The 14,461-nt window shown below is 47.0% G+C and overlaps 1 protein-coding gene across 2 annotated transcripts in view; it reads left to right on the plus strand.

Moving 5' to 3' along the window:
* LONP2 (lon peptidase 2, peroxisomal) overlaps positions 1–14,461 on the plus strand; it is a 63,537-nt gene that overhangs the window by 23,340 nt on the left and 25,736 nt on the right. For both annotated transcript variants that reach the window (XM_039880804.1, XM_039880803.1), the window contains exons 8-11: positions 4,470–4,611; positions 7,980–8,130; positions 9,957–10,083; positions 13,842–13,975. In XM_039880804.1, the coding sequence (XP_039736738.1) occupies positions 4,470–4,611; positions 7,980–8,130; positions 9,957–10,083; positions 13,842–13,975 (554 nt within the window). The remainder of the gene's footprint in view (positions 1–4,469; positions 4,612–7,979; positions 8,131–9,956; positions 10,084–13,841; positions 13,976–14,461) is intronic.

Here is a 14,461-nt window from a genome sequence, read left to right on the forward strand (position 1 = left end):
GGCATGCGTAGCAGCTGTGATCACTGCCACATAGAAGGTGTGTGGGTTTGTCTGTGAATCGGACAAATCTGTTAAGCCTGAGTTTTGGTGCACCTTGCTGGTAATTGCCCTAGCTGTCACTGTACCAGAGGTTCGCTTAAACGTGACAGCAGCCTGGCCTGTGCCAGTGGGGACTTAGTACTTACCTACCCTGCAGGCTTCCAAAGCCTGGAGAGAATTTTAATTTCGGAGCCTGTGGGGAGCAGGTGGAGAGCGGGCGTGGTTGCCGGGGCGGGGGCGGTGAGCCGCTGCGGGCTTATGTCAGGGTTATGGGTTGGAGGAGAATGGGAGGGGTGAAGGAACAGCTGAGGGTCACAGCGTGACACGGGCTGGAGTTTGTGGGAACAAGCGGTTCCATGCGAGAGTTGAGGCATTTTGGAAACGCCCAGGTCTTGGCATTCAAGTGTTGGTCACATGGTCACGATTAGAGTTCATGCAAAGTTTTGTTTTCCCTCTGCCTCTGAGTGGGCACCGCTGTTCTGCAGTTTTAAAATAGCCAAGGAAAAACAGAGCTGCTTTATGTTATCTTCCTTGCTTGTTCTCTTGATTTTTGTCACTCACTTTCCCTATTTTCCCATCCAGAAGACTTCAGCCTTTTGCTAGAAGTACCTCTTCATGTGAAGGAAGGTGCTGATAAGTTGAGAATTAATTTGAAAAGTAACCAAAGCTTTGTGTTTTCGAGTTAAATGATGATGAGGTAGGAGATGGAGAAGAAAAAGAAGGATTCGATTTACATTTAAATCTTAAACTGGGAAAATAATAGTGGTCTGACAGAACACTGGCCCGTCGTTTCTGTTCATATTATTTTGAGTGGCTTCAAAGAATGAAGAATCTCATTTATGCTCCATATTAAGTCCTGCAGTTTTTCAGTCTTGTCGATATTTCTCCTTTAGGTTTATCTCCGTTGGGATTTTTCTGTCCTTTATAAATCAGAGTCTCGGTTCCCATCTATCAGTTGTTAAAACTTATATTTTTATATTTAAATGTTACATTTAAATACTTTAAAGCAGTCCATAGAAATTAAATATAAAATAACTTCTTTTAGGATGAAGTTTTCTGAAATCATGTTCATATAATAATCTGTTTTTCGTTAGTCGTTCCTTGGTGAAATATGCCAGTTGTGCTATAGTTCACGTTGATGATATTAACTCTTCAGGAGTCATTCACCAGCTGCACGTCGGATAATTAAATTATACCACTGCAGGGAATCCTTAGCTCAATTTTCAACAAGACGAGAAGAAAACTGAACTTTTGCTTTGCACGTTGATAAATTTTCATACGTGACCTGAAATGGTGACGATTCAGATAAGTAGGCTGTTTCTTTATGAGTCTGCAGGGAAGACCAGCGGAAGCCGCAGGCTTCAGCGTGCTTTGCCCCGGCACGGCCACCATACCACGGTGCGCTCGCTGTCCACCTCTAGCCTGTGCCTGCACTGGCCCCTCTGTGCTCTGAAACTTAGATTTATTTCAAGGCCACAGCCCCAGGCTTCCTCCATTAATATAAGTGCAGTCGGTTATGACCTACTGCCCTCCAGACTGACCGCTTATTGTCTGTCGTGCTCTCATAATGATTAAATAATATGGGCCCCTGGCATTCCTAATACAAAACTGTAGCGGTGGAACATGAGTATATACAAAGCACGAGCTCGGGAGCGCAGGGGTTTTATCACCCCTTATGCTCCTTAGCGCGGCGCCGGGCGCGGCGGGCACCCTCTTGGCGCTAGGGAATGCGAGTGAGCAAAGCGTGCTTGTACTTACAAGTCACACAGCCCTTTAGGTGGGCGCACGCACACACGCACGCGTGTCAGAAGGTTAGGAATGGCTGCTGTGAGAATGACAGATTGATTTAGACGGCTACACCAAAGACTTTTTAGTTTCTTAAGGACTTTTTCTTTTTGCGATCATTAGGGTGTCTCTTAAGGCTTATTACTTTATTTACAATTTGAGACGCACACACACCCTTAGTAAATTGGGAAAATAATAAAAAAGGAAAACTTTCCCCAAGTTTTTCTACCATATCGCACAAAGACTGTCACTTTTAACATCTTATTTCTGCCAGACTTTTTATTAGGCAACTTTTGCCATTTTATTTTTAAGCAACAGAATTATAATCCTGCCCTTTCCAGTTCGCTTATAACATAATTTTTTTGTATTACAAATTCTTCGTAAATATCACTTTAATAGTTGGCACTACAGCCGTAAGAGCTCCCTTCACTGAATAGGCAAGAAAAATTGTCGGTAAAGCCTGTTTACCCCCCTTCTCTATCTGCTGGGAAGGAGGTGGGTAGACATATCTCATTCCTGATACTCAGATGTCGTCGGCAGTGACAGGCCGACCGCCTTGTGGATTACGGTAGATTTGAAGACATAACATTGCGGTAGCATCTTTTGGAAGCTTAACCGTGTGCCAGGCCCTGTGCGTGCGTTTTACCTGTTATGTTCTCCCATAGTCCTCGTGGAATCCGTGAGGCTGGCACTGTTACTGTCCCCACTTTACAGGTGAGGAAACTGAGGCTTAGGTCAAGTAATTTGTCCAAAACACTGTTCAAGGACTTGTGTGCCCTTAACAGCGATGACAGAAAGATCCACTGGGCGCTGGCATCCTTGCTCTGCTGTCCTTAATATATAGGAGAAGCAAGCTTCTGTTTGGGGAGCAATCGTGCAGCTCTGCGTCCAGCACCCAGTGCTCCCCGGCTCCTTAGAGCAGGCTCTAAGTACTTGGTACCCATGAGTAAGAACTGGGCGTAAGTGCCTCCGCGAATCGTGGGGCCAGTAAATGCTGTAGGCCCTGCGCTACAGGAAAGTCGCTGGGCGAGAGGCGGTCAGGAAAAGCTCTTAAAATTGCTGGGATTTATTTACAGCAGCACGGCGAGTGTAAATCAGCAGGAAGGCTCCATATTAACGAAGGGGCAGAAGCATAAGGGGAGTGTGATAGTACCTCGGATGGTGTCTGGATGAACCAAGAGCATCATGGCAGGAAGTTAGGGAGGCCGGAGACTGGATTGCTGAGGGCCTTGAACTCCAGACAAAGCAGTCTGGGCCTCGCTCTCTGGGCCCTGGGGACGCGACGGGAAGGTAAGGAGGGGCTGTTGGTGTCCCGTGACCGGAGTCTAGGCAGCCACTTCCTCTTTAGAAACGGTATCTGCCTGGCGTGTTATTTTCTGTCCATGACCTTCGGTCCAGAATTGTCGGTCCCTGTTGTCGCACGCTACCTGTCAGACGGGCAAGGAGAGGAAAAGAGTTAATGCAGCAAGAATGACCCTCAGAGGCACTGAGGGTTTGTCAGAAATGTCTCCCCTTCCCACTTAACCACAGAGTAATGGCAAACCTGTAAGTTCTCTAGAGAAAGAGTTTCAGAGAATTTATTAGCTCTGAAATCTCGAATGCGCTAACTCCTTAAACAGGACGTTTGCTGTAGTGCATCTGGTCCCAGTGTCTCGGTCACCCTTCCTGGACCAAGGCATTCCCATGACATCGGAGGTCACTCCATCCCAAGACGGCTGCTTCCGCCGTCCCTCAGTTTCTGCCTTTCCGCCGACAGCACGTGCGGTGCGTGCGGCTCGGGCAGCGAGGCTGTAATTCAGAGCAGTACGTTGCTGCTGAAAATAAAGTGTCGCTGGCCGTGTCGAACAGGCACTCTGTTCAGTCTGGCATATTTGCTTTTGTGTCACGCCGCACTCCACGTCTGTCGTGATTATGTAGACGATTCTCGATCAGATACAACAAAGCCGCCTCCGACGTTTTAACGCCTAACAAAATACCTGGCTGCACTCGGTTGTGCCAGTTAGTGGCTGGTGAACGCAGCTGCATTCGAAAGGCCAGAGTTAATGGCATTATGATGTAAATACTGTTGACACCAGCACCTCTTACTACAATTAATAATCAATTATTCCCCTGAAAGTTAAAGTTTAGAATTTTTCTTTGGGGGGGTGAGAGGGAGTCTACATTTTGAGTGGCCTTTGAACCAATCTGATTTCCTTCATGGAGATGATGAGCCTTAGCCAGCCCTGGGGCAGCCGTTTCGTTACGTAGAAAGGCGGTCACGTTGGAGGCTCGGGTGCCAGGGGGCGCCCTGAAAACCGTGAGTGGCTTGGGAATTAGATTCGCAGGGTCCCGTGGACATTTTGAAATCTTGAGGAGAACCATACCTATGTGACTTAAGTGTCATGTTTTTCAGTCTCACTAAATGGCACATATTAGATCCAGTTCTTCCAATACCGTGGGTAACTTAACCAGACTTAAATGGAAAACGAGGTAAGAATTGAGTCTAACAATGTTCTGCTGTGTCGTAGGGCTTTGTACATATGTAGTACCTCTTTGTGTATCACTGTGAGAGCTAAGCGACTTTTCCCAGTCCTGAGTTTTCCTGTCTAATGGGACCGCTCCCGCCTGCCGCGAGCGCGGGGTTAATGTGCTGTCACCTTCCGCAGGCGCACCTACGTGGGCAGCATGCCCGGTCGCATCATCAACGGCTTGAAGACCGTGGGGGTGAACAATCCGGTGTTCCTGTTAGACGAGGTTGACAAACTGGGCAAAAGCCTGCAGGGAGACCCCGCGGCGGCTCTGCTCGAGGTGAGACCCAGAGTCCCCTGTCCGCAGCTGCGGCACGGGTAAGACTGGAGCATCTTCAGGTAACGTCGACCAGAGCATCCCGGTCAGGTATCAGTCTGCGAGAGCATCTCGTTCAGGTAACACCCCTGCCGTGTGGGCTCAGTCACGGGAAGAACAGTCCGAGACTAAAATCCGAAGCAATTCTATATATAAATTAAAATGTCTCCCAGATCTCTTTTTCTTACCTTTTCTAACAATTCTCAAGTTTTTTCTTTTCCTTTGTTTTCATCAAACAGTTGAACAAAATCTTCTGCATGCTTATCGTTAGAGACCGGTCATTCTGCCAGGTTCCTACAAAAAACAGCAAGCAGGCCTCGCCCCTGGGCTTCCGTTTCTTGTCTCTCTGACCTCTTTAACTTGTAGCTGATTCATCCGTTCGAGCGAGCATGGCCGGGTTGCTGCTTCCTGAGCCTGCAGTTTGGGACATTGTAGGAGATGAAGGTTTTGCTGGCTTTCTTCCCTCGGTCCCTACTATACCTTTTTTGTACCCCTAGTTTCCTGGTATAAATTTCATCCTTTCGTTAAGTCATTATTGAGTATTTACAACATGATAACTATGTAAGTGCTTCTCGCAGCGGAGCTGAGTGGTTTAATGTGATCGTTTTTTTGTCTTCCTTTTTGTTTTTCCGTACCTGTTTTTAAAAATCTTCTTAGAGGTAGTAATTGTCTCGTTTCTTTGTTCCCTTTACCAGTTGTCTCATTCTCCCTCCGAGACTTTCAGACCCTAGGTGTTCTGCCAGGGCCATCGCTAAGCCTCCCGCCGCACTGTTCTCCGTACCCGGCGTGCCTGTCTCCTGGGTTCTCCCTTCCCTGCCACCATGTCGATTCCAGTCTCCTGTGTTTCGTGCCTTCCTCGTTCTGGGTTTATTCTCTTGTTTTTGTGGCATTAATCCCTCAGTAGTTTCCTGAGAAAGCTCGCATGAGTGGCAAATGTTTTGCGGTTTTGCATATCTGAAAATGTCTTCGTTTTCCGCGTATTTGATTGGTGGTTTGATTGTTATAATTTACATGAAAATTAAGCTTGGAGTGGGTTGGGGGAGCATTGTTATGAGTCTGTGACTGTGTTCGCCTCCAAGGCTTCCCCCCGCACCCCCCCACCCCGACCCCCACCCCCAGGGATGCTCTGTCAGGCCCAAGTCCTGGCCTTTGCCCTGTTTCCGTCTCTACAAGGACCCGCCACTGGATTCAGTAGTAAAGTGTACATAAGTGTCTGAGCCAGCAGGCCTCCCGCGCTGTGCCAGGGGCCCTTCGCGTGTGGCCCTTCGCGTGTGTGCCGACACACGCCTTGAGCACGGGCTGGTGATCTACAGCTCTGCCGTAGCCCTCGCTTCCACCAGAGGTGAACGCGTGGGGCCTCCCCGGAGCTTTCCTGATCACGCCGTAGTCCTGCACGTGACCTTCTCGAGCCCCAGGAAAGTTTCAGAGCTTTTTAAAGGCCCCCCCTCCCCAAGTATCTCATTCCTGTTTTTCCTTATTAGTTTTGTGACCAGCCTCTCGTTAGTCCCAGCTAACTGGTATCGCTGCCTCTGGCCCCTGAAATATTAACAGTTGCTGCTGCTTGTCTTTGCCAAATCCCCCAGAGATGGGGCTGTTCACACAGAGCGTCCTCTGAGTTGGGACAAATAAACACAAATCGCTGAGAATGACAGTTTCCGAGGAACATCCAGACAGGGCATATACCGTTCTCAGGAAATGGGGCTGTTGGAGCACTCTGGTCCTCTGTGCTCCCAGTGGCTGGGCGGCGACTGGTTTTCAAGGCCACCGTGAACGTGGGAGAAGGGAAAGAGTGGGAGGAGAGCTTGCTGCAGTCACCCATGTGTTCTTAGACACCGTTCAGACTGTCGCCATTTAATTTCTAGAATTCTAAAAAAGTTGATTTGGACCATTTTTGCTAGCGTTCTTCATTGCTTTTATGGAGGAGCAGATTTTCAGAATTCCTTACTCTGCCGTTCTAGAAGTGCTTCCTCCTACGTGCAGTTCTGTGCTTAAATGATTCGACTGCTCACTTCTGATCCTTTTATTTTGACTGACTTGTCGTTCAGATGGAATACATTTTCAGGTTGCCTTTTTCAAAGATTTGTTCGTACTTGTATTTTGAGGCCTTTTATATTTGCTGAGGTCTCTGTCGTCTGCACCAGTAATTTTGTTCACATATCCCCAAATTTTTTGAAAATATATCCCAAATATATGAATATCTGTGTAATCAGGGTCTTTCTGTCCGCTAAAGCTGCCGTAACAAAATACCACCGACTGGGTGGCTTCAAAAAACTTATTTTCTTACAGTTCTCCTGAGGCCTCTTTCCTAACCCAAGTACCATTAGGAATATCGTGTGTGTGTGTGTGTGTGTGTGTGTGTGTGTGTCACAGAATGAGGTTTTTTTTTTAGAATAAGTTTTAAAAGATAAGATAATTCTATTTTTAGTGAAACTAATGTATTCTAATTAGATAAGTAAAATTGTGATTGCTGAGTTAGTCATTTTACTCCCTTTTTGAATATGTATGTCAGCCCTGTTTGTCTTCACTAGCCTCGGAAAAGCGGCAGTGTGTGAAGGGTTTAGAACGTGTAGAAGGTGCTTAGGACCCTCCTTAGGGTCCCGCTTGGGACTCTCAGTGAGTCCTTGTGACTCAGAGCCCTTGAATAGTAACCCAGAGAAGACAGAGTCCTGAACACGAGTCATTCAGCATCTTGAGAATCTACTTGCTAAATTACCTAATCTATCCACTTAAAATACTTTTAAGAGGCACTGATATTCCGCTCAGCATAAACAGAAAGGTTTGCTTCGAGGCATTTTTAACCGTGAGTTCTCCCTCATACTGTGAGAATATAGTAGCGTAGTCACGTTTTAGTGGTTTCCTCTTGTCTGGAAGCTCCTTTTCAGTTCCGACGCTCCAGACTCTCTGATGATGTTCGAGGAGGAGCATGCTGCTCGTCCCCCTCCCCTAAGGATTTCACAGTGCTCTGCGCACTTGCTTTGCGCCCCACAGCAGTTAAGAGAGGGCGCGCCAGGGGAAGGGGCTGGCTCCGCGGGCCTGCTAAGGACGGACGCACAGTGGCGTCAGTAAGCAGATCGCGCAGGAACTTGAAAGGGTCCTTTTTGCTTCTTTGCGCTTTTACGTCTTCAAAAATTTTGACATCGAACGTGTTTCGTATTTTAAAACATAGTGTCTAGAATGGGGGGATGCGAAGAACGTGTTCTCGTCCTCCCGTCGCCCAGACCGACTGCATCGAGCAAGAACAGCAGCCTTGTGACTGTCCCGTGTGTGTTGGAGTTCATACAGCTTTCTGCTGGAACTGTCGAGCTTGTTTAATGTTTAGCATTGTCCCATAGGTGCTGGATCCGGAACAAAACCATAACTTCACAGATCATTATCTAAACGTGGCCTTTGACCTTTCCCAAGTGCTCTTCATAGCCACCGCCAACACCACCGCTACTATCCCCCCCGCCTTGCTGGACAGAATGGAGATCATTCAGGTGCCAGGTACCCGAGTCATAACTAAAACCGTTATTGATATTTTCGCCTTTGTGAGCGCAACCCTTTGAAATTGGTCAAGCTGTGAATTTTGAGTAAAAAGTTGTTTTGCCAGTGTATGACCTTCAAAAATCCTGAGTCTGATGCATAAACCAGCTTTTACATAGATTCGGAGTCTGGAACAGCAGAACTTGTTTATCTGTTTGCTTACATGAACCATGACAGCATAGCAAGAGTAAATTTTGCATAGCAATTTCAGATTGAATTTAGCATTAAGGAATGATTTTTTTTTTTAAATGAAAAATAAGGTATTCTTCAAAGCAATTTCTAAAATTATAAAAATAATTTTTTTTCAAAGTAAATCTCTCAAAACCCAAAACAGATCTCCACACGGTCATTTGAGCTTCCTGTTTATCAGATTTTGACGTTTTTACCGTCTCTAGGAAAGTGTAGAATTTGCTCTCATTCATTAAGAGATGGGTCATAAAGAAGCCAAACTTTCTCTGTATTACCTCTGGCCTCGCTTTATACAGTAGTGCAGGATGCTTTTAAATTCCTCTTCTTTTTAGTTAGGTCTGTCAAATACCTATATGTATATTTTTTTTATCGTGTGCGAAGTGTGCAAAAAACTCCTTTAGTCACTAACACGAAGTAAATCCCAATGTTTTCGCCTTATTTTAATTGCTCAGAATTATTTTTCCTTAGAAGACATCAGTTATCAGTGGCTATTTGTTAAAATGCAAATAGAATCGAATCTAAATAGATTGAGATTCTAAATATAATCTAAGTCTGTATTTCATATTATTCTGAAATATATTTTTACTATGAAGTGAACGATAATTGGATTTCTTAGTTATCTGCGAGCCCAGCGGTTCCTAAACTTAGTTTTAAAATACAGTGGAGTAAAAAATTGCTTTGTACATATTTATACCACAAACAAATAAGTCATGAGACCCAATTGGTGGAAACTCCAAATTAAGGCAGAAAATGCATAAGCAACACTAATGCGAAGGGCAGTACTCAGGACAGCTGCCGCCGAGGCGGATGCGTGGTGGCACCTTCCTCCTGCGGATTTGGTTATTTACCTTTTCTGTGTTTTTTATTTCCTTTTTCTACCCAAGCGATGCCTTATCAATTCATCTTTTCAATGTTGCTTGTTAAATGGAAAAGGATAGTTAGTTTAGGGGGAATTTTGTCTTACAGGTTTAAAGACAGTAAATCTATACTCCTCGAGGCTTTTAAATAAATAAGAACATAAAGACTTTTAAATGTACAAATTACATATGTATATAATTCCAAGACGTAGAGGGAAAAACCTTTTATGGGGACATCTTAGTTTTTGGTTTGGTTCGGTGCTAAAATTCATGTCAGAGTTCTGGAAATAGCTCTCACGCAGCTGTTCCCTTGGAGCCCGCTGCTTATTTGGTTGAAGTCTTGCTGTTGTTGTGTTTGTAAGTTTTTTCAATTATGTATCACATTATTTGAAAGAGAGAGATGTGTTATTTTTCTAGTAAATAATAAAAACTTAGATTTGAGGTAACGAGATAGTTATCTCTACGGTTAGACTGAGGTTTTGTTTCTCAGCTCTGAGAGCTGTATCCTTTATTCAAAAGACTTTAAAATACCGTGCTTAGGAAATGCTTGTTTCATTTGTGAAAAGGTTGGAAATTTTAACCGTTGTTAATTGGACATTCAGTTTCTTTATTCTGATTGACGTAAGGTTTAAATTCAGTCTAAATCCAAGACCCATTGAATCTGCATTCGATTCATCAAAAAAGCCTTGGCACCGTGGAAGCCGGGTGAATAATTGCGACACCAGGTCGATTGTTTTCCAGGGTACACGCAGGAGGAGAAGATAGAGATCGCCCACCGGCACTTGATCCCAAAGCAGCTGGAGCAGCACGGGCTGACCCCTCAGCAGATCCAGATCCCTCAGGCAACGACTCTGGACATCATCACCAGGTTAGTCAGCGTCCGGAGGCTCCTGTCCTGTGAGGCTGAAAAGAAGAGTCTTTCCTGGCGACTCCTGGCATCCGTCTTTCTCTGTCCAGCAGAGTCCCAACAGGCGTTTCCGTGGCTCTTGATTTGCACAGGGCCGTCAGGCAGAGCTTCAGAGACAGCATTTAGAGTTTCTTCATAGCCGAGGACTTTAGTTGAGCCAGAATTTCAACTTTTCCACAATAGCTGTATAATGGATTAATTGGATAATGTTAAGAATGAAAAACAGGGAAAATATTGAGGCACTTCATGGCCCAGGATCTTAAAAGTTGAGTTCTCTTAAGCGAGATGCTGCTTTCGGACGTCTGTTTTAAGTTACTCAGATTTCCTTTTCTTCTGTTCGAGAGTTTGAAAACCCTTAGAGCTTTCACTTCCAAGTTATCATAGGAACAGTAGAGAAGGTTCTTCCCCAGCTTAGCTACTGGGCGCTTACGCTTGTGGCAGGCAGTACACAAACTGCCTGAGGTTGCTGCTCAGTCTAATTTACAGATGAGAGTTCGGCGGGACGTGCGCCCTCCTGCAGGTGTGTGTAGCACAGCCTCTCGAGTCGTCCCGGTACAGGCACAGTGCTGTGGCCGTCGCAGCATCTGGCCCACCATGTTACCGCATCACCGCCAAGCCCTCCTCAGGAGGCCTGGCCCGGCACTGCTGTTTTCAAGAGCGAAGCGTCTTCTCGCCTTGAACTTTGGCATAGTTTGGCCGGTCTGACTGCCTTTTGATCTAAGCCAGCCTTCTTTGGAAGTCAGTTTAAATTTATGCACCAAACAGAAAGACTAAGTCTGAGCCTGGAGTTCCTTTTCCTAACTGGTGACTTACTGTGTGGGCGATGGCAGGAGAAATAAATTAGGGGATTTATATGCCAAAGTCTTCCAGCGAGATCATCATTGCAGATAACACCCCTGACGCCTTTGGGTAGTTCTCAAGAAGTCACTTAACCTTTCTGATAGCTTCCCACTCTGTAAAATCCGAGCGAGTGAGTAAAATATCCTTAGCTTATCTGGTCTAAATAATAGTCGCTCCGAAGAGTGATCGTTACTCATATTTCCCAGCTGTTGCCCGGAGAACTATTTTTTTAAGATATATACCTGCAAGCTCAAACCATCGCTATTAAAAGCTATGACATTAGGACATTTTTCTGAGCGGCTTTAATATTTTTAAACACAGCACAGTTATTTGCTAGTCCAGGCAAGTTTTAGGCATTTAGTGAGTTACCAGACTTAGGACATGGTTTTTCATCTTTTGATGGATTTTCCATCCCATGTCATAGTCATAGACCCGTAACGTTCAGGAGGTGGGCAGGGGACCTAGAAGTCACCTCGTCACACTTGCCTCCAGGGTAGCCAGCCTGCCTGAACTTCCGGTGCCCGAGCGCACTGCTCCCTGGCGGGCAAACAGCTGTTACAGAGCTGTCTCCGCAGGCCCCTCCCCGCACCCTCTAGTCCTGCCTTAGGGGAGCCCCTGGAACGCAAGGCTCACCCCTCCCTCAGACCGAAACGCCGTCTGGGGCCACATCCGTGAACGTTGTCGCCTGCGGACTGAACGTTCCTGCTCTCCACCCCGCTTCGAGACCTCGCCCTTCCTGATCAGGCTTCTGTCAAATGACTCCTGTGATGTCAGTGTCCCTTTTAAAATTAAACACCCAGAGCGGGACTCAGCCTCGCGGATGTCACCTAAACAGCTCGGGCTGTGGGAGGGACCCTGATCTCCTCCCTCCGAGTCGTCACTGCGCACTCTGCTGCCTGTCGCACGTGTGGTCACCTGAGACTTCTGGCTCTTTCATATGCGTTTCTGCTCAGCGTGGTCTGTACCGTTCTGCGCCGATGGGGTTGAGTATTTTAAAGCCCAGATGAAATTTTTAAAGAAGTTTGCAGTTGTGAGTATTTTATTGTTCGTCTCAGCTACCACTGCAGCAAGCTGACTTTTTTTAATCGAGATTATCATTGAGAACATTAGTTTTATGTCCACTGAAAAGTGGCACCTGTACCATCTTCACGTTCAAGTTATCGATAAGAAACATTAACCAGTCCTTATTTGACGCTGGTGACGCTTCACTTTTCAGTTTAAAAATACTAAGTGGGGCTGGTATGCGCACCGTCCTTGAGCCAACTGTTACGTTACACCGTCTGCACTTGTTCCCAGCCCATTGTTGTTCTAAACGCCAGAAAAAAGGGTGTTTCGTGGTGATTGTGCTCATTATTTGTGACACGCTCCCGTTCGTCCGAACGTCCGGCTTCCGTCCCCGCGTGCCCGTGCCGACCCTGCACAGGCTTCGCCAGCTCCTTCTCTCTGACCTTCTGCCCAGACCCTGCGCTGGGAGCTGATCGGATGGTCGTCGGGGGCCGCATCGGGCTTTACGTTTGCTGACGTGCCGTTTCCTCCCTTCCTGCGAGCGCGCAGTCGTGTCACGTGGCCTCGCCCTGCAGCCGCCTCGGCCTCGGTGGGAGTGTGTCACTCTGGGAGTGCTCAGCCTTTCGTTTGTCTTTCCTCAGAACTTTAAAAACCTGCACCCGCAGCAGCGTGTCCGTCAGTAGACAGATGGGTAAAGAAGATGGGGTGCATCATACGACGGAACGTTACTCGCCCTTAAAAAGAGAGCGAGATCCTGCCATTCGCGACAACGCGGATGGACCTAGCGGGCATTATGCCGAGTGAAATGAGTCAGACAGAGAAAGACACATACCACATGACCTCACTTCTGTGTGGACTCTGAGGAACAAAATCCACACAGACAAAACGGAAACAGTCTCATAGCTCCAGAGAACATCTTGCTGGTTGCCCGATGGGAGGGGAGTCGGGGGACTAGGTGAGAGGGGAAGGGATGGAGTACGAACTGGCAGTTAGGACATCGTCCCGGGATGCGACGTACAGCCTGGGGGATGCGGTGTCCGGCGGGTACCAGACTCAGCAGGGGGCTCGCCCCGTAAGTCGCACAGTGTGTAGCCACTCTGCTGTACTCCTGAGACCAACATAATGTTGAACGTCAACTGTAATTAAAAAATAAAAATAAAAATAAATTACTTGCCCAAAGTCTAGGATATACATGTGACAACTGCCTAAGCAAATCTAGTTTTTCAGATCAAACTGCATTCTCTACCTTATGCTGCCCATTCAGATCCCTCCGAAACTGGGTGGCCAAAAATGGTGGTACATATTATATAAGGGTTTGTGAAGTGGCTTATGGGATTCGAGTCTAACGAACAAAGTTTTTAAGACCGCTCTGCTTGATCACTTCTAGAGTCTTATACAAAAATGACAATGCTCGCATCACGGAGTATTCTTGCTTTAGACGTCCCTCCAATGAGCATACACTGACCAGAGGCGATTAGCACAGTTCCTAGTAGAAACTAGACTTTGTCTCAGGTGATTTATCTAGAAGTTTCTTAGGTTGACAGCTTGTTTAAGAAAGCTCTTAACACGGAGCAAACGATGTTTGATTGGCAGATTAACTTTGGCAATATAAATTGAAGGACCAAGGATTCACTTTTGAGTCTAGGTAATAGTTAAAGATAATCTGTAGAAAGAGAGAAGTTATGGCTGAAAATACTTATGAATATTTAAGAAATGACAAACTTTAATAAGGAATTTTTAAATGTGAAGGAGTTAGTACTCAAGAAAATAATGAACTTTTCAATGTGTGCCGTTTAGTAGAAACGTTACGCACATGACTTCTATTTTTACAGATGGCGTTCGGCCCAAAATAAAATGCTTTTCCTCGTCCGCAGGTACACGAGAGAGGCGGGGGTGCGCTCTCTGGACAGGAAGTTCGGGGCCATTTGCCGAGCGGTGGCTGTGAAGGTGGCGGAAGGACAGCACAAAGAGGCCAAGCTGGAGCGCCCCGACGCCACCGAGGGCGAAGGTCTGGCCCCCGACCGCGAGCCCTTGGGGGGCGGGGGAGCGCGTCGGAGCAGTGGCACTGCCACTCCGCCGGTCAGAGCTGGGCGGGCGTGTCATCACTCGACGAGGGGCGTCTCTCATCAGGCAGGAGGGGCCCTGTACGAGTAGCTCGGGGTTTCGGTGGCTCGAGGCTGCCGGCCTCCAGGCCGTGGCGTCGGCACGCTCGACGTGCCCGGTCTGCTCTTCTCGCTTCCGATTCAGATGGTGTTTTCGTCCTTCGGTGTTTACAGCCGAGGAAGTGGTCACGGCAGGCGGGGGGCGCCGCTGTCCCCGCGCCGCGGGCAGCCTCGGCCCCGTCTGCTTTTCCCTCTCGTGTTCTTCCCTAGCTGCACACCTTACGTGGAACTGAAATTATTCTTTCCTGAAAGACTGGTGTGGAGGGGGCGACAGGGAGAGAGAGGGGAGGGTCCTCTTACCGGAATGAATCAAATGTGGACCTTTTCGGTGC

The sequence above is a fragment of the Pteropus medius genome, unplaced genomic scaffold, assembly GCF_902729225.1.
Source record: "Pteropus medius unplaced genomic scaffold, Ma_sr-lr_union100, whole genome shotgun sequence".
Classification (NCBI taxonomy): Eukaryota; Metazoa; Chordata; class Mammalia; order Chiroptera; family Pteropodidae; genus Pteropus; species Pteropus medius.